This window comes from Amblyomma mixtum, chromosome 2, assembly GCF_055824585.1.
Source record: "Amblyomma mixtum isolate Tamu chromosome 2, ASM5582458v1, whole genome shotgun sequence".
NCBI lineage: Eukaryota > Metazoa > Arthropoda > Arachnida > Ixodida > Ixodidae > Amblyomma > Amblyomma mixtum.
This window is the reverse complement of record NC_143013.1, coordinates 236,771,932-236,791,469: the sequence shown is the minus strand read 5'-3', so window position 1 is coordinate 236,791,469 and position 19,538 is coordinate 236,771,932. Positions and strand designations below refer to the sequence as shown.

Below are 19,538 nucleotides of genomic sequence, written 5' to 3'. Positions count from 1 at the left end.
TGTGATGGTTCAACTTGTTTTTGCATATCTCTGGTGCGGTGTTCTCTGAATTTTACCTTGTCGTGGTTCTCAAACCATCCCAAGCAATCACTCATGTACTTTCCTATTCATGACCCAGCAAAAGCGGCCTTTCAACTCTTAAGCTGTGTTTTGTTACAGTGAAGGGCAAATGCAGAGAGAGCAGTTATTCGGAGTGTTCCTGAACCTTAAAAGAAGCCGAATCCGATAATGTGATCTGCTAAGAATAACGGATCTTGTGAAATACTTTAACTGAGCCGTAGCCTGGATTAGTCGGTTTTTTCTTGATGATTTATTCTAGTTGTGTTATTTCCTGAACATTGATTACAATCTGTACTGCACGAGTTGAAATTTTGAGGGCACTGCCTTCTGTACAACGAGGTTCACGAGCCGCGACTTAACAGAGAAGCAACACAGTGTACATCGACCGAGAACGCTGCCTTTATTGTGGTACAAACAAAAAAGAAGATAAAGGCCCGCTCCTCCGCGAGTTTAACAAAAGAAGAGCGCCAAGCACGGCACTCGGGAATAACAGCGAAGGCATATAGATGCTGAGAGCAACTGCCCTGCAAACACTTGCATAACAATAATTCCGGTAGCCGCTTGCTCCCCCAAACGTCCTCCCAGAACAAGCCCCCGTGCCTCTCCTTCAGTCTGCTTATAACGTCAAGGTCACACCCCCTTCGGCCAGAAATAATTTCACTCGTGCTCTACTTACTCAGCAGTATAAATATGTGAGGTAATTAGTGACCTAATATGCGTAATAAACACTAAGTCGTTTCATCATCATTTTATTCAGAAGTAACGCTTGCACAACACACCATAGGACTTATGGATACAGCATATTGTCAAATTGACCGTTCACAAGCCAAAGAACAAATTTGCTTAGATCTCATCGCTCATAATCAAGCTTGAAAAATGGATTTTATTGCTTGGCGAAAGTAAGCACTCTCAAGATTTCTCTGAATGATGTAGTAAAAAAATGATCAGCTTTAATAAGACAGCACGCTACAAGTAAAGAAAACCGAAGTTTTGACGCTCGCACTTGGGCATTTGAAAAAGGAGCAATTTATAAGTAAACACACAAAAAAGCCATCGCGATAAAAATTGGCAAGTACCATGGAACAACATCAAAAGTATTAGGAATATCAAATTCACTTTGCCTGCAGTCAGGACATTATGTCGAAACTTTAACTTTGCACAAATTGCAAGCGGTCAAGATGCCAGGAAAAACAAAACACGCAGCATTAAACGCCGACAATTTACAGTATGCTGCACTGACGCCATATCGTGTCAGTGCGAACGCAATATGCATAAATGTGTCGATTGTTCTCTTGTCACATTATATTTTGCGTAACGTATCGAGGCGGGCATAGCCTCGATACCTGCCACGATGAATATGTGCATGCGAAACGGTTTACTGAATAATGTACTCCAGCCTGTCTTGGGTGGGCACGGCTCGGCAGTAGTGGAAACGTTGCCCTTCGCTGAGACTTGTCAAGCATAGCATGACGCTATACGCCATACATGACGCTCTGGATAATGTGTGATGAGATAGCCTATACCAAAGTCCGCTATCGACTTCATAAATGCTGCTTCTCAGACCGCTAATTTTATGCGCCTATGTGTCAGACGGCATGTCCCAGCTGGGTAGTGCCCTTGGCAAGAACGGCCGATTTTTCACGAAACCCGCCGGCCGGATCATCATCCGCACCCACGGGTAGGAGTAGTGCGCACCGAGGTCAACTGTCCCGGACACAACCCACTCAATTCCATCGCCATTCGATAGGTGGTGGCCGTTCAGATTGAGGCCGTTCAAGTTTGCATCGTAACAGTCGCTGTACCACCAGGCTCCTTTGTATGCCTCAGCGCAGTTGTCGGTAGACGTGTCCAGGTCCTTGTCGAAGGTTGAGAACTTAGAGAGGTTCGCAGAGCTCATGGCGTCGTAGCCTTCGAAAGAGGAAAAAAAAATTAAATATTCCTCTTGCGGCCGCTGAGCCATGCTGCAGTGCACATATCGGCTGTGATAAGATGACCTTCCTATCACCTCTTCCTTAATTGTCTCCCTTGAAATAAACAGAGTTTGTTTTTATCATTATTATTACAGTTTATTACTACAAACCTAGCACTCCTCCAGGTACTTTTCATGACCCTGTTCCGAGCGGATGGGCTTTGCTTGCCGTGCCAGTTTGAAAGTCATTGCGTAGGCATAGTCTGGAACTGAACCACCGAGCAAAATTCTGGCCATTGCGTTATGCTGAACTAGCGGATGAGACTAGCCGGCAGCGTAGCCGCGATCACTTTCCGGCGATGCCGGATATCATGTAACGCTCAAGCTTCTCTCTCTCACGAACTACAAAAGAAGATCTGGGGCCCGTTCACAAAGGTAAACATAAATAAACTTGAAAGAATCCAAAATAAAGCAGTAAGGTTTTTTTAGAACACTTACGGGCGAGCATCAGTCAGTGATCTCCTCAAAAAAAGCGGCTTACCCTCTATTCCTAACATAAATCGCATATGTCGCTTAAAATTTTTCTTTCAATTAGTTCATAATAATTTCAAAGTTGACACCTCTAATATCCTTGCTTATTCCTCGGGGTACCAAACTAGAAATCGCCATTCTCTTTCCATAACGCCATTAAATTCTCGAGTTAATTGTTTTAAATATTCTTTTTTTCCAAGGACCATCACTGATTGGAATAACCTTACGGATGACGTTGTCAGGCAGAGATCATTGCATTTGTTTGAAGAGCATTTGAAATAATTGTTTGTTTATGACCTTGCCGCGGTATTTTTCTTCCTGATTTTTCTATGAGCAATTCTGCTTTGTTCTATGTGCAATTCTATGTGCAATTCTGATATGTCTATGTGCAATTATGTTTTGTTCGCATGTGTCTGTATTTTTGTATCTTAATACATTGTTTCCCACCTGCTATGACCTTGTGTACAAGATCGCAGTATTTGTAAATAAATAAATAAATAAATAAAAACTTTGTTTCATGCTTCGTGACTCTGTTTTTTATTTTAAATAGCGCGCGGTATGCGCCGTGCTAACTAGCGCTCGCTTCACGTCGCCACTACGCAGCGTAGCTCAACAAAAAACGAAATGTTTTTTATTTGTACTACCTGTAAACAGCAAGTTGCTTCTGTTCACATCAGTCCGGTGATTTTTTTCACTTCCTCAGATGATAGTGCGATTTCCCAGCGGCATTTTGTTTGCATTCAAGACAATGCTTTGTTTGCCTTGATTAAAAAACTTTTCAACACATCCTAGATTTCATACTCCCAAAAATGTAAATTGCCACGTAATTGGGACATATAAAACGCATCGCCACAAAATGCAAGTCATAGCACCAGCTAGCGCGTTTTCTCCCCTTACTTTGAACCGCTTCGAAAGACATCCTGTAAAGTTTCTGTGTGTAAGTACTTGACTGTTGCGCGTGCTTGATTTAAACTTTCAATTTTTCTATTTTTCTTTTTCTTTCACCTCTTTTACCCCTTTTGCTTCACCCACATCTTGAGTAGCATGCCAGTTTAAATACCTGGCACACCTGACCCGTAATAACCAAAATCTCCCCCGCTTTCACTCCTGGCATGCGTAGTTGCTATACACCTAAAAGATCCCACTATGAAAGTTTTAGTTGTTATAATGTGATTGTTTACTGCGATGCGGATTTCGTATATGGCTCCCGAATATCGATGTAACCAAATCCTAGTCTGCATGTCATGTTGTCTCTGCAGGTGCCTGGGCTGTGTAATTTATTGAAAATATATATTTACTTCATACCTAATCTGTGCGAAACGCATGCTTCAAGTGACGCAAACCGAAAACGACCTTTGCTAGTAACATTTTTGCTAACGGCCTCAGTCCGTCATCATGAAGTACATGTAGATAGGTAAAAAATCACTATTGCTCAACGGCCGTAATTTAGGAGCGCATGTTTGTATATTCAGTTTTTTCTTTTTTTGTCATTCACTTCGTTTATACATATTTATTTCGTGATGCTGCGATCCTTTAACAAGACCTTAGTAGGCTATGCATATGCTATAAAGCAAGTAAAAATTGGAAACAAAAAAACACAATTCCATGATGCTCGAAAAACAAATTCAGGAAAAACATCAGCCAATTAAACTTAAAAAAGGAAGTAACAGGAAGTAGACACACCAGATACAAAGGCAGGACAAAGATACTACTCAGTGCAATGTTATGAGAAAATGGAATGTGCGCTAGAAGCTCCTTAATTTAAATTCTATCTGTTGAAGGATGGTAGAGAGATACGGTAAGAAAAACTAGCCGCACCATACACGCAATTCCTTCTGACTTCGAGTGTACCAGGAGCTTGGAAGAACGCTAACGTCACCTTAATCCATAAGAAAGGAGATTTCAAGGAATTGAAAAATTACCGTCTGATCAGCTTGCTCTGCGTTGGCTATAAGGTATTTACTCTGGGGATCGCTAATAGTGTCAGGGTCACCTCAGATTTCATTCTCCAAACTGATCAGGCCGGAATTCGTGAAGAGTATCGACAATGGACCATATTCACTCTATCGATGACGCGATAGAGAAATCCACCGATTTTAACCAACCCCTATTCAGGGTTTTTCACCTAGAACTTTACACAATTTTTAGAAATAGGCGTTTTGAGTTAAAAGAGCGCTTTCTCCGGCATAGCATTGCTAGTGCGGTAGTACAACAGAATACAGCTAAGACTTGCTAACTAGCAGGCTCGTTAATTAATATTGAATAGTTAACTTTTTACCCATTAGTGTTAGGCTCGTTACTTATTACGAGGAGTGTAGCCCACCGTAAGCAATATGCATATGAGTTTTAAGAATTCCGAAAGCGCGGTTACCCTCGGCAATGTGGATCAACACATTTTGGCTATTTGGACAACTTACATGCACTCTAGAAGTTGCTTTGCCTGAAAGCTTCTCGACAGCGCATTTATTTTGGCTCGATAACGACACAATTAGGTTTGTCGCAACGTCGAGGTTAACCGCATTTTCAAAATTGTAGAAACTGATATGAATACAACACACAGTGGTCTACACGCGTTTCATTAACTGAGGAGTCCAACGCTAATAGTTAAAAAGTTGTCTATTCAATATTAGTTAGGTTTGGTTTATGGTTTATGGGGTTTAACGTCCCAAAGCGACTAAGGCTATGAGAGACGCCGTAGTGGAGGGCTGTGGAAATTTCGACCACCTGTGGTTCATTAACGTGCACTGACATCGCACAGTACACGGTCCTCTAGAATTTCTCCTCCAAAGAAATTCTAGCCGCCGCGGCCGGGATCGCACCCGCGTCTTTCGGGTCAGCAGCCGAGCACCATAACCACTGAGCCACCGCGGCGGCGATTAGTTAACCATCCTGCTAGTTAGCACAGCTCAGCTGTATTCAGAGATACTATACCAGCGACAATTCTAAGTCGAAAAAGCGCTCTTCTGATTCGAAAAGCCTATTTTTAAAAATTGTGCATAGTCTTAGGTGAAACGCCCTGTATATGGCCTTTATAGGTTAGGAGAAATCATTTGATTTAGTCGACACTTCAGCAGTCATGCAGGCATTGCGGAATAAGGGTGTAGAAGAGCCTTATGCAGAAATACTGGACTGGCAGAACTACGGGCTTAGAAGAGTTATATTAGAAGATATTTATAACGATTGCACAGCTACCATAGTCCTCGATAAAGTCAGCAATAAAATTCTGGTAAGAATGGGTGTCAGGTAGGTAGAAACGATCTCGCCTATGCTACTCACTGCCTGTTTACAGGAGGTATTCCGGGGCCTGATATGGGAACAGTTGGGGATAAGAGTTAATGAAGAATACCTAAGTAATCTGCGATTCGGTGCTAACATTGCCTTGTTAGGTCACTCAGATGATGAGCTACAAAGCATGGTCAGTGAGTTAGACAGGCAGAGCAGAATGGTAGGTCTTAAAATTAACATGCAGAAAACCAAAGTAATGTTCAACAGTCTCGCAAGCGAGCAGCAGTTCACAATAGCTAACGAGGTGCTAGAAGTGGTAAGGGAGTACGTGTGCTTATGGCAGGTAGTTGCTGCTGATCCGGATCATGAGAGGGAAATAAGTAAAAGGATAAGAATGGGGTGGAACGCATATGGCACGCTCTCTAAGATCATGAATGGCAGTTTACCAATATCCCTCAAAAGAAAACTATATAACAGCTGTATCTTACCGGTACTCACATATGGGACAGAAACATGGAGGTAAACAAAATATTTCAACTTAATTTAAGGACAGCGCAGCGAGCTATGGAAAGAAAAATGACAGTAGTAACGTTAACCGACCGGAACAGGGCAGAGTGCATCAGGGATCAAAGACAGGTTATTAACACCCTAGTCGGAATCAAGAGGAAGAAATGGAATTTTCTTTTCTTGATATTTAAAAGGCACTACATTTTTCGACGACTACAGCGCCCGTCATGTCATGTGTTTCCGTGTATTCCTCTAAAAATGTAGCGCTGTTTAAATTTCAAGAAAAGAAAATGCATCAGAAACTAGCCCCAAAAAGTGTTTTATTAAAAAAAAATAGAATTGAATATGTAATGCGCGTGTAATGGGAAGGCAAGGTAATCGATCGTCCTTAAGGGTAACAGATTGGATTCCAAGTGAAGGGAAGGGTTGCAGGGGCTGGCAGAAAGTTAGGTGGGCGGATGACATTAACAAGTTGGCAGGGATGAGGTGGCCGTAGCTAGAAAAGGACTGGGTTAATTCGGCGGATATGGGAGAACCCTTTATCCTGAAGTGTGTGTAGTCAGTCTTATGATGATGATTATTATGATGATCTCTGGTAAGATTTTTGCAGTCTTTAATCGTTCTGGGGGAATAAGAATACTACGGAAGTCATTTCGTGCGCTGATTGGTGTTAGAGCCGCCGCGGCGGATCAGAGGCTATCGTGCTCTGCTGCTGATCCGATAGACGCGGGTTCGATCTCGGCTGCGGGAGTCGTATTTCGATGGAGACGAAATGGTACAGGCATGTGTACTGTGCGATGTCAGTGCTCGTTAAAGAACCCCAGGCGGTCGATATTATCACGAGCCCTCCACTATGGCGTCCCTCATAGTCGGAGTCGCTTTGGGAGGTAAAACGCAAAACGAGACGTGGCGTATTTGCTTTGACCTAAAATAGGGCCGCTGGCTTTTGTTATATCCAGTGCAGAAGATTGTAATGTTGGATGCGTATATTTTATTGACCATTGATTATCTCAAAAAAAACAAAGAATGTTGAACGGCTGACGTGGTTTCTGCGAGAAACATTAAGCCAGCAATTTCTTTAGGAGATGGGCGGTAGATGTAACACCATATGCGTTATAACTAAACTTTTCCACTTTTGTCTGGACTGTCTGTAAGCTCGCAGAGGAAGGAGTTCCAGATTATCACTGCATATTCGAACAAAGGGCGAATCAATGTCATCGACGTGTTTGTCCAGGATAAGGTACGGCAGATTCGAAGCCCTCGATAACTCTAGGTATTTACTTCACAAAGAAACATTGTTTGCAGTGTAATTAAAAGACAGGCTTCTGTTCTGTGTGAATGCATGGGCACTGTTTTATATTAATTTATACATATGTCCGTTCGGTCACATAAAGAGATTTCCTTCATAAAGTTTTTACTTATGCTGACCTGATCCTCACTAGTATAAATTTTTAAATGAAACACACAGCCTTCAATTTCAAGAACTGCATATTGCTACCTCATGTACAGGTCAATTAACAAGCACACTGAGGACTCCGCACAAATTTCAAAGAAAGCTTTAAAATCGAAATATAAGAGACGATACCTAGAAAAACAAAAATCTGCTTTGTCTAATCACTAGGAGAAATTCTTTCGTTGTGGCAGTTTTTTGTACACAATATGCTTCTTGTGTAACTGATTTTGCTTCGTTGTGTTAGCATCGAATACAGGGAAAACAACGTGTTGTATGCCGGAGTATACAGTTATCTTTGTCCAAATGTCGATATATTCGTTGATATGCAAGCCGTTATTATTTTATGTCGACAAAATCAGGAGAGCTGCTATATGAATAGTGCATCTTGCCCTGGGCTAAGTACTGGTGGTTGCACGCTGCGTGCTGCACTGAATTACTTACCCGTAATTTGGCAAGCTACATCATCTCTAGCACATGAAATACCGGACTCATATGCACGTTTAGAACTTCAGGATCATGATCCAAAGGTGTTATCAAGAAATTCGAAGCATTACTACACACTACAACACACTACACTAAAGGCGTTTAGGCAAGTAGGGAGATGGTTTCGTAAATTTTCGACATTGTTTTTTGCCCATTTTGGCCTTAATGTTTTCGCGCTACATATTAGTTATACCAGTAAAGATTCGCCAGAAGCAAAACGTACCATGGGGGCCCAAGAACTTCCCGATATGAATCTTGAAATGGTTTTGTGAGTCCTCAACTCGGACGCTTTCGTAGTTGACGGAGATGCCACTGTCGGAAGTGTTTCCCAAAACAATCCGAAGGGACATCATAAGGTCCCCATTGGTCAACGTGTGCAGTGCGTGGTTCCCTGGGAGTAAACGTGGCATTTGCCGGTTTATTCTATGTTCTCATGGAATATTGCGAGAACAGAAGACAAAAAACACTTCAGAATTGCTTATTGCTTCTTTTTATTGGTGTTAAATTGTTTACTCAATCAGTGAACACCAGTTGCATGGTGCCAAGATAAATGGCGCAGAAACCATGACGACGTGTCAAAGGTTTCTGCAGCCACAGAGCAGCAGTATGACTCTTGCAAGCTTTTTATACTTGTTAAGGTAACAGAACTGTGCCACAAAATGTTGGCTTTAGTTATTATTCCCTGATGTACCGCTATGGTGAAGGAATTGCCCATATCTCTAACGCAAGGTTAATCCTACCTGTGTCCTCAACCTCAAGTTAATCTTTACGTGTTGTAACCAACCGCTGGCAGTGTAGTCGGCAGAGTTTGTGAGTTTCTCCCCAATTATCATTCGTTAACACACAGTCCTAATGTATGTTCAGTTTCACTGCCGTTAAATTTCCCCTGAACGAATGAATGACTTCCAGATATCTCCGAAAGCTCGAAATATTTGAAGCACTAATCTTCTACTATCCTCTGATTTCTATTACTCGATTCCAAACTTTCCCCTCTCATGCGTTCCGAATATTGGAATGGACGTCACTGCACAAAAATCCAAACACTCAGCAAGGTGAAAGGCTCCAACACTGGAAGGGAAAACTCTGCTCTCTTATGTGTGTTGGGCATCATTCCATGACATTCACTTCAATATTGTAAGCATACAAAACATTTTTACTTTTATTGGAATGATTTCATATTCGCAAGACTATAAATCTTGAGCTGCGACTGACGCTACTTACTTTGCTTAATTGGCTACTGTCTACGAATTTAACCGAACGTTTCACCGAATATAGCCTGATTTAACCGAATTTATCTGAACCAACCCGCGCACCGTAACTAAGCGTCCATGACGAGGGAACAATATCTGGAGCACTCGCTCAAAATACACGTCGAAATATAAACTTCAGGTCAAAACAACCAACATAGAATAACACTGAATATGGTCTCCAGACATAGCTTGGTAGGTGGTTACGTAGAGATTAAGCCCATTCATCGTCTAGCAGCAATGAACTAGCTGTTTAATGCGACAGAAATTTGTTCCATGCCAAGCTAAAGTCGCTGAGTATTTGTTGTTGTCTCGCTCACTGGTAACAGCTGCATAAAGTCAGCAATGCTGCTCGTACTCCGCCTCTGCGTCGCCATGTCGCAGTTCCGTACCGCAGGGCAGCGCTGTGAACCTTTCTTCTAAGATAGAAATTGTCATAGGCTATTTTCCAAGAGTGCTCACCAATCCAGTATTCTTTGGCAGGATCGCCGAACCCATTGGCATATTCGGTCCAATTCCGGTAAAAGTAGAAAGCGTTGTTACCGTATTGGCCTCTCTTCTGGATTACCTGTGTAGGCATATAAAATGAACTCTTCCATGAGACTTGTAACCTTCGATTGATCGTCTTTGTTGACTTTTTGCATGTTTATAATGATCACAACTATAACATCGCTTTGCTGTTTAAGAAACGATCACTTCAAGGTGCACCGCATCCTCAACCACTTGTACGAAAATTGTCCTTTACAGATATGCTGTATACACACATTTATGGGTGACCTCTAGACCAGTGTTTCCTACTGAAAGGTTTCGGATCCTTGATTAGGCGTCATTGTATTGTAAGCTGAGATTACAATATTTATTTAGCAAGAAATTAGTGCTCACTGCCCGGGTTCATTGCCCATCCAATCAAGCCAGTAACGGTGGTAACGCCTACCTGACTGTGTTAGCAAAGAACACACAATTAGCCCAAAAGCATGTGAAAGAAATGTTTCTACTAGTTTCTTTTTTTGAAAACGGGGGGCGGGGGGGTGCGAAAGCCTGCTAAGAACTCTCTTATATCATTCTTCCGAGCCGGCGGCTTTTTTTATGTTTTATAGTCGCTGCTCGTTGGTTGGTTGCTTAGCTCGAGTGTGAAACAAAAGTTTTTGCCGGACTAGTTGGTCAATTTTGACATAAGTAAAGCAGCGCGAGTGTAGGTACCCGAAGGTGAAATAAAGAAGGGAGAGGAAAGGTTACGCTTTCCGGCACCTTCAATCGCGCTGCACTACTTATGTTCCTTCGGTTGCTGGCGTAGCTGGTGCCGCCATCTATGGGTGCTGCTTGCAACCGGACATGCCTAAACAATTTTCGTAATCAAAGTTATGCTTCTTGCATGTCGATCTCAGTTCATTTCTGTCAATAATCATCTTTCGTCCTCCTCACCCGTTTCGTCCGGTGTTCCCCAGGGAAGCGTTTTGGGACCTTTACTTTTTCTAATCTTCATAAATGACTTATCCGCCTGCGTATCATCCAAAATCAGATTATTCGCTGATGACTGTGTTATATACGGTAGCATTTCTAACGACTCTGACCGCCAATTTTTGCAAGCTGATTTAGATTCCATTAGTAACTGGTGTTCTTCTTGGTTAATGACCCTTAATTCCTCTAAAACTAAACTTGTCTCTTTCACTCGCAAGTCTTGCCGCATCCCGGCATCTTACACTCTCCTTAATAACCCGGTTGAACTTTCTACTTCCTACAAGTATTTGGGACTACACCTTCAGTCCAATTTAACATGGAATTACCATATTAGCCATATTCTTGCAGCTGCTAACCGCTCTCTGGGTCTTCTAAAACGTAACCTTAAACAAGCGCCTTTTCACCTAAAAAAACTAGCATACGTTACCTTAATACGGCCTAAAATCGAATATGCGTCGGCCATCTGGGACCCGGATCAAGCATACCTTATAGATGACTTGGAATCTTTGCAAAACCGTGCCGTTAGATTCATCTTTTCTGATTATTCTCGTCATACTAGCGTCACCGCACTAAAGGCTCGCGCCGAACTTGATACGTTATCACATCGCCGCAAACTATCACGCTTGACCCTTTTCCATAAACTTTACCATCATGTTCTGCTCCATAACGATTTTTTTCAATCACCTGAATCTTTTTTTCCACGTCGCGACCACCCGCTGAAAGTTAAACGCATATCATGCCACACTTGTTCTTTTGCTAACTCTTTCGTACCACGTACTATAGTCGACTGGAATAATCTACCATCACACATCGCTTCTGAAAGGGATCTTAACAAGTTTCACGACCTTCTAACCCAAATGTCTGTTTAGCTTTACTAATTGATTGTACCACTTGCTGCATTGAGCTGTTTTATTATTTTGTTTTGTTCCTGCGATTGTTATTGCCTCTAAAACGCTATCTGTTCTTTTTTCGTGTAAATTACAATGTATACTACAGGGTTTTGTTTGTTTCTTGTTTTGTTTTCTACATGTGCTTTTTGTATTTATGTTTTGCACCTTGGTACTTGCTCATTCTTATTTTGCGTTGTGTGTCATTGCTCCCCCCTATGTAATACCCTCGATTGAGAGCCTTTAGGGGTTTATTGAATAAATAAATAAATAAATAAAATAAATAAACGCAGGTTCGATAATGAACAACGCTAATAGCTATGTTTAAAGACAAAACTATCAACTTCTATGGGGGCTATATAGGGTATTTCACCTTCGATTGTACACAATTTTTAGAAACAGCATTGTTAGAGGTGTAGTACATCAGAATAAATTTAAGATGAGCGAACTAGCAAGTTGTTTAATTAATATTGAATTCTTAACTTTTTAACTATTGCTTCTAGACTCCATAGTTACTGAGGGGCATGCAGCCAAACGTGATTGATTTCCATATAAGTTTTCAGAATTTCGAATCCGTGGTTACCCTCGAAGCTGCGGCGCAACAAAATCTGGCTACATCGCGCCAAAATACATGTCCTTTCGAGAAGCTTGTAGATAAAGCAGCCTCCCCGGTGCACGTAAGTCGTCGAAATAGCCAAAATTTTGTTGGGCCACAGCGCAGAGGGAAACCATGCTTTCGAAATCCTAAAAACTCATGTGGATAATCATTGCGTTGGGCTACACGCCCCACAATAATTAAGGAGCCTAACTGCAATGGTTTAAAAGCTGACTTTTCAATATTAGTTAACTAGCCTGGTAGTTAGCACGCCTTAGCTGCATTCTTTTGCACTATATTGCTGACAATACTGCCACGTATCACTGTAGTCTTTGTTCGTTCACGCTCAAGGCTGCAGGACAGGGTTCTTATCACTTTTGTTCGTGACGCGAGAAGCGACCAGACTAATCTCGATTGATCGCAGCCAAGAAAGGCTGCATCTAGGTTTTTCCATATTACTGTATATGAACTTGTCCTGTTATCTGGAAGTTTCCTTGCCGGCTTTAAATTGAGCGATGCCGCGAGCGGCGGACATTCGTAGTTCGACGGCCGACGAGCACGTTGGTTGCTTACGCCGCCGCCGAGTGATTCAGTTCTTTTGTGGGCGCAAGTCAGCCCAAATAAAGAGCTTCGTTTCCAAGACTGGTTGGTGTCTTCCTGACCGCTGGACTGCCGTCACTACAACGTGACAATACTATGCCGACAAAGGCGCCCTTCTATTTCAAAAAGCCTATTTTTCAACTTGTGTAAATTTTTAGGCGAAACACCCTGCATACCTGTGCGTAGGAACAGAGTGCTTCTTCCGGCTCTCTAGCTTTGGCTTCAGTTAAAAAAAAAACTAGCTTTCACGGACTGCATCCACTGTACCGCCTCTCCATTCCATGGGCTCGCGTCAGAGGAAACATACTTCCCCAATTCGCCACAAAACCATCGCTATGATTCTTTCCCAGGGCGGAAGTGACGCTGAAGAAGCTCCTCAGGCATGCCATACCCGTCGTCGTGTTTCCTCATGAACGGCACGGCATAGGCTCGGGCGCTTGTATGCACCATGCTTGTATTTGCGCAAATGCAGCATGATGTTCTTCACGGCCTACATCACCGGGAGCAGCAATCGGCGGTACCAACCACACAAATACTCGCTCCCACTGGTCGCTGGGGATTTCGTCGGCACAGACGGTTCATTGTAATTATATAATTCATCAGCTGAAAAGCAAAATAAAGGAAGACACCGACTGATAAACGCAAAGACGGAAACCCTCGCTCGATTTTGAGTTCATCTTGAGGGCTGGGTATTGGCTTATCTTAAAGGCACAAATGTAACGCCTGCGAACAATACGATTCTAATCTTGCTTACTAGATATGCGGATTGAGGAAATATGTTCTTTGCATCTTTATAAGTCCGAAGGTTTTGAACTAAACGAAAGAAATATGGGAAACATATTTAAAATTATAGAAACAGCAGTGCCTCACCGTCCAACCCCCGCCATCTGTCTCCATGTCGCAGTAGACGTTCTGTCCAGAGGGGCCGGCCGTTTTGTGGAACACGGTGTATATGCCGCTTGTTCTCTGGCCAGCCTCCAGCAGATCAGCGCAGTGCCGAGGATGGAGAACGTCTGCGCGATCAAAGTGAATGCGCACGTTGGAAACAGTTGGAATCAGGTACAGGTAGCAATAAAGGTCGTAAGCGCATTAGAGCAAGGGTCTTATCTTTCTGTGCGCAATAATTAACGCATGACAGTTAGCGCTGATTTTCTGCACTGCCAGAAAAGTGATTCTATTCACTTGCTCGTAGAGTAAATGGGAACGGGGCTTCCACAACTGAAGTTTTCAACGTGTAATGCAAGTGGTCGACGTGCACGATCTATGTTACCCGTCTAATTGCTAAACATTTCAAAGTCATCGTCGCCAGAAATCGTAAACAAGAATCGATCACTCATGCCCAGTGCTAATCACAGCAAGCTGGCGAAAGGACATTTCAATTACATTTGAACTCCAGGTTTGTCATGAGGGTTCCAATACTGCACCCTGAAATTCTTCTCTGAATCCGAGCATCCTGGCGAGGCTTACTTAGCGAGAAACGCAGACGACTCACCCCTAATGCGATGGAGAGCCTTTGAAACTTCCTTCGCAGCGTCCTCCGCCAAGTCGATCACCGATCGTTCCCCCGCTTCTGGCAGCTCAAAGCTAGTCGCAGCGGTGACGACGTAGAATAGCACGATGCCCTGAACTATGGTGCAACTTCTCATTTTGCTTCAGACGTCTGTCAGTTCTGGGTTGCGAAAGAAAATGAAGGGTGTAGAAGAATCACAGGCTGCTCTAGGGAATTTCACTTTTAGCCCGACATAAGAAATCTGCTGTTTTGCAACATATAAGCACTAACAAAATAGTCAGCAAGAAAAGAGGGAGATGATGTGCGCAAATATTTTCATGACAAATAATTTAATAAGCGCCGTACTCACTATGCAGACCTGAGGGATCTGGGAGCTTATTCAGTGGTTGATGTCGTCGAGGAGTGGTCGCTACGACAACATGAAGCGCTAAGAGCCGCGGAGGTCCATTTAAGGCTTAAGCAGCCGCTCGCCCAAGTAGCACGCAACCTTAGGGGCAGGAGGAAGTGCCTACGCGCCACAGTAACTCGATCTCTAAGCGCACTGCTGAAGCAGTGCGTGAAGGCGTTTGTATCAATGTTGTTGCTCTCACAAGGCCTTGAGCGCAAGGTGCCATGCGCTGACGCATATTTTGACAGACCTTGACGGCACACTAGCTTTGTGCCGTCTGGGTATAGAGGTTTGCTTCAGTTTCTCCGGCTGAGTTCATTCGTTCGCGATTAGCCAGGAGCAGCACGGATCATCTTACTCGCGTGGGCTCGCTGTCGCAAGCAAGAGATATACTTGCGCGCGCCTGTTGGCGGGACTCCGAAGCAAGCTCGCTGCAATCGTGCCATCGCGTGCAGAACACCTTCCGCCTTCACGTTTATTTGACGAGGCAGTTTGAGCAGTTCCTCGTCGACAGTACGCAGTCGCGGTAGCGCGTGACATGTAACCCGAAACTAAGTGAAGACAACTGAAAGTTCCGACGAATCCACGCAGTTTTCTGTTCCCGTGATCATTTTTTTTTTTATTAAGAACACTGTTACAGTTCTATGTCATCACACTTCTGGGTAGCATAAAATTCCGGAATTACGCACAAAATTACGCACTCATGAGACTCGAAACACTGCTTGTACTTAGCAGCACCTATGAGCTTTTAAAGTATGGCCGTGAGATCGACCTACAGGTGGCGCTAATGTCGGTCAGTTAGTCGGGTGCCTTGATGCACGCCCGTTCTCCGTAGAGCGGGAGCTCATCGAGGCGCCCTATGCGTTAGTGTCCACAGGCAGTTGGCGGCCACACTGCCGGCACTCAAGGCAACGTACGCGAAGAAGGTTACCTTCCATCTCTACAGCAGTTTTTCAGGCGGACAAATGAATCTGTCTGTATTGTAAACGTTTGCAGTGCGGACTTCGAAATTTTCATTTTATTTCTTTTTTTTTTGCCCATTCTTCTCTTTGTACTGAGTCAGTGGGATAGCGCATAAACACATTCCAATTTCCCGCGCAAAATAAAAAGCCTACATCTAGCACCCACTGCACAAGAGGACCGACGATTGTTGGAAAAGAGGGCAATGCCTCTCAGCCACACAGCCGCTGCTTTGTCTTTTGCTTGGGTGGTTTTTCATCCGTCTGCTTTTTAATGCAGGAATGCATATAGTGGCTACATTAACATCTCTCACTGTCCACAAATTCTTTCCGTTCAGATTCCTCCAGTCAACCTACTGACCTTTGGAACGATAAACGCTGAGAGTAAAATGTGTCTCGCTGCTAAAGTGCTCGCTTATTCGCTCTAAGGTTGGGCGCAGAGAATGGCTACGAAAGTATTTTTCTTTTAATGCGACGTTTGGATAATCTACTTCCCCTATTTGAGCAGAATTAATTAGAAATCTGCGTGGGTGGGGTGGTAAAAACATTTATTAATCATAGAGAGAGGTGTTGGGGGTCGTGACCTGAAGGGTCGCGCCCTTACAACCACTAGGTGGGATGCCTAGTCAGGCACACCATTGGCGTTTGCCGCAGCCCGGGCGCGCTGCGTTAAGGCCCTTTGGGCCTCGAGGGTGCAGCAACCGGACAGGGTCGCCTCCCAGTCCTCTCGGGTGGGGTTCGGGATAGGGGGTAGGGATGGGTTCTGCTGGCAGGCCCACACCATGTGGTAGGTGTCAGACACCTCCCCACAGTGGGAGCACCGCCCGTCGAATTTAGGATCGAAATGCTTTAGAATTGCCGGGCACAACATCGTGTTGGTGAGCAGGCGCAGGAGTCCCGCTCGCTGACCTTCCCCAGCCCTTTGCATGGGGTGGCAAGAGTTTGGTGCGTGGATTTGTAATAATCGCATATTTCCTTAAAAGTGTAAATCGGATTGAAATGGAAGTCCTGGTCGGCGTCGGGTCCCGTGGGAAATGCCCCGAGAGAGAGCGCGCGGGCGGCGGCGTCGGCTGCCTCATTTCCGTGGACGCCTTGGTGACCTGGAGCCCAAACGATAGATCGGTGCGCGGGATCCGAGTCTCGGCTACAATTTTGGTAAATACGATAAGCTAGGGGAGTAACCCACCCTTGCGTGACGTTTCGACAAGCCCCTCGTGAGTCGGTGATTATGTATTTGGAGGAGGTGTCAGAGGCTGCCAAAGCGATGGCAACCTCTTCTGCGTGAATTGCTGACTGGGCCTTGAAAGTAAGGGCGTCTACTGTTTTACCCTCGTGGACGACCGCGGCCGTGTACCATCCCCTGGAGTCCGGGCCGGACGCGTCCACGTAGAAGACTCCTGGTTTGCTCCGAAAATGGCGGTCCATGGCTTCCGCCCGCTCCAGGCGCCTGCCATTATGATCCTCTTTGGACATATTGGTGGGGAGAGGCCGCACGTGGAGGGCGCGTCTCCAGTGTACGGGAAGGCGGCATCTCTCCTCTGTGAATTGAGTGTGCTGGACTGCTGCATTTGCTACCGAAAACAAGCTGCTTTGGCATAGAGAATGCTAGCGGCGCCATCTAGTGCCTTTCCAAAGAACGATTGTTTTATTGTCGAAACTGAGAGGTGGAAGAGGACTGAGCGGCTCAATTGAAGATGCTTTATCGATGCTTTTGCTCAGTGCAGCTAAAGTAGTCACATGGACCGACTGTTCACTCCCTGACTGTTCATCTATGACTTGACACAATGGCATCGTAATCGGCAGAACTTACAAAGGTGCCGCTGTCGGTCGCCGAGAAAGCGACCGTATTTGGAAGTGAGACGAGACATCTTTTAACTAAGGAAGGAGACCAACAGCGCGATCGCCTAAGGAAGCGCCCGGACATATCTTTGACCACCTGAGACCCGCATGAATTTGGTGTCGTACTTCAGTTATCGCATGCCGTTCGCCATGCTGGGCGGCAGCTAAAAACACACGCATTAAAAAAAATGTACACTCGCCGTCAAATGTAAATGGAAGGCGACTTTATCAAAATAATTTTAATTTCTTTAAATCTAAAGCATAATTGTCGATGCTTGTTGGTGCACAGTGCAATTCGCACAATCACAGTTAGGCTGCACATAAGTATTCAAGGATGCATAAATGGGGGGGGGGGGGGGGGGGGGGGGGGGGGGGGCAATGATAATTTTTTTCGTTAATATTGCATTTCATTTACTTCTGACGGCGCCTGTACACTTTCTAAAAAAACGGTTCTTTTTTTCTGGCAACGGAACACGTATCAGCACTCACGCATTCCTGCAATGAGGTAATCTGGGCGCAGCCACTGATTACACCGCTACTTTTACCGTGCTTAGGAGTCTGGTATTTTTGCTGCGTCACACGTGGCTTAATGATAGTCTCGATGTTCGCTTATTTTCGCCCCGGTTAAAGAGACAATGCCTGGCTGCGCAGAATTTCCTCGGTCATTCCCCTGAAGAGTAGGCTGCGCATTAGTCACTCTTAATACATCGCGAATGACGACGCACGAATGTGGTTAGGCTTCCGCAAGGGCTTCTTACGGAACGAAGGTTTCGTTAGCAATTCAATTACTGGGTAGCGGGCTTGATTGCTATTCAAGCGTAATTTTGATAACATTTGCAAGATGAAGTGCAAGAAATAAAACGAACCTTCTCCGAGCGACACCTTGTGACTCATGCAGGTCCTAGAAGACGGGCCTTAATGAACGGATCGATAAGAACCGGACGAACTAGTTTTGAGGAAAAGAGGTATGAAAATGTACGCGTCAAAGGCATTCCTGCATTAAAACCTTCCATATTAGTTCACTGTCCGAAACGAATGAATTGTGTCCCCATTCAAGCCACTGTAAAGATTATGCCTCCTATGACTACTGTTAGCACCTCCATGTGAGGGAAGGCAGGTAGATACAGTTCAGCCGTAGGGGATAATCATTCCTATGATGCCCCGCACTCATAGACTGATGTATCGTGCGTGTTGCTCACATGGTAAATAACCAGTTGTATACGACTCTTTCCCTATTTAGTATAGTTGGTATCAACGATCGCGTAAAAACACGTGTGTAAAAACACATAGGGAACGAGAAATCTAAGAAGCACTTAAAATCAACAAGTTAGGCATTGAATATGTCATCGACACTGGATCAGGTTTTCTACAAGAGGATACCAATTCGTGACTTGAACATAAATTGTGACTGCCAAAATAGCATCTCCCTGACTGAGATTTGTTGTTGCTGCTGTTGCGGGGGATATGCCCTTCCACCGCTCCAAAAGCATTTGTTGCAAAAGCACCTTGTCGAGTGGCAATAATACTAGGCTCACGGAGGTATACATTTATCTGTTGTAAACTGCTAGGATTTTGTGTTAAATTTCACTGGATATCAATTAATAATTAATCCCTTATTACAAATCTAATCCACCTTGGGGGCGTCCGCTAAAAACATTTGACCAATAATCGACGTGTATGCACAGCTAACGGGCGGATGCCATGAGGTGTGAGGACGGAAGCGTTCTTCTTGTTTTGTTTCGCACGACGTTCGAAGCCATCGTCGATGTGTTCAAAACGCCACGCAGCGAAGGACCTGAACTGCCAAAGAACGACGGAGGACTGATGGTTACGCATGACGTTTCGAACGTGGACGCGAAAGGGCGAGGCATCCAAAGGAATACCTTT

At 44.3% G+C, this 19,538-nt stretch overlaps 1 protein-coding gene across 1 annotated transcript; it reads right to left on the bottom strand.

The window, feature by feature from the left end:
* Positions 1-1,639: 1,639 nt before the first annotated feature.
* LOC149363033 (techylectin-5A-like) lies at positions 1,640-14,601 on the bottom strand. The gene is made up of 5 exons (XM_089568422.1): positions 14,448-14,601; positions 13,826-13,968; positions 9,878-9,983; positions 8,392-8,559; positions 1,640-1,968 (listed from the first exon to the last, which is right to left on the bottom strand). Exons 1-5 carry the CDS (start codon positions 14,599-14,601, stop codon positions 1,640-1,642), a joined length of 900 nt encoding a protein of 299 aa, XP_089424548.1.
* Between the last annotated feature and the right edge of the window lie 4,937 nt (positions 14,602-19,538).

Excerpts from the sequence above, each read along its gene's own strand:
- LOC149363033 (XM_089568422.1), bottom strand. The coding sequence starts at position 14,601 with ATGAGAAGTTGCACCATAGTTCAGGGCATCGTGCTATTCTACGTCGTC. Across the intron at positions 9,984-13,825 it reads CAGATGGCGGGGGTTGGACG|GTAATCCAGAAGAGAGGCCA; the intron begins GTGAGGCACTGC and ends ATGCCTACACAG. Across the intron at positions 1,969-8,391 it reads GAAGTTCTTGGGCCCCCATG|GCTACGACGCCATGAGCTCT; the intron begins GTACGTTTTGCT and ends CCTCTTTCGAAG.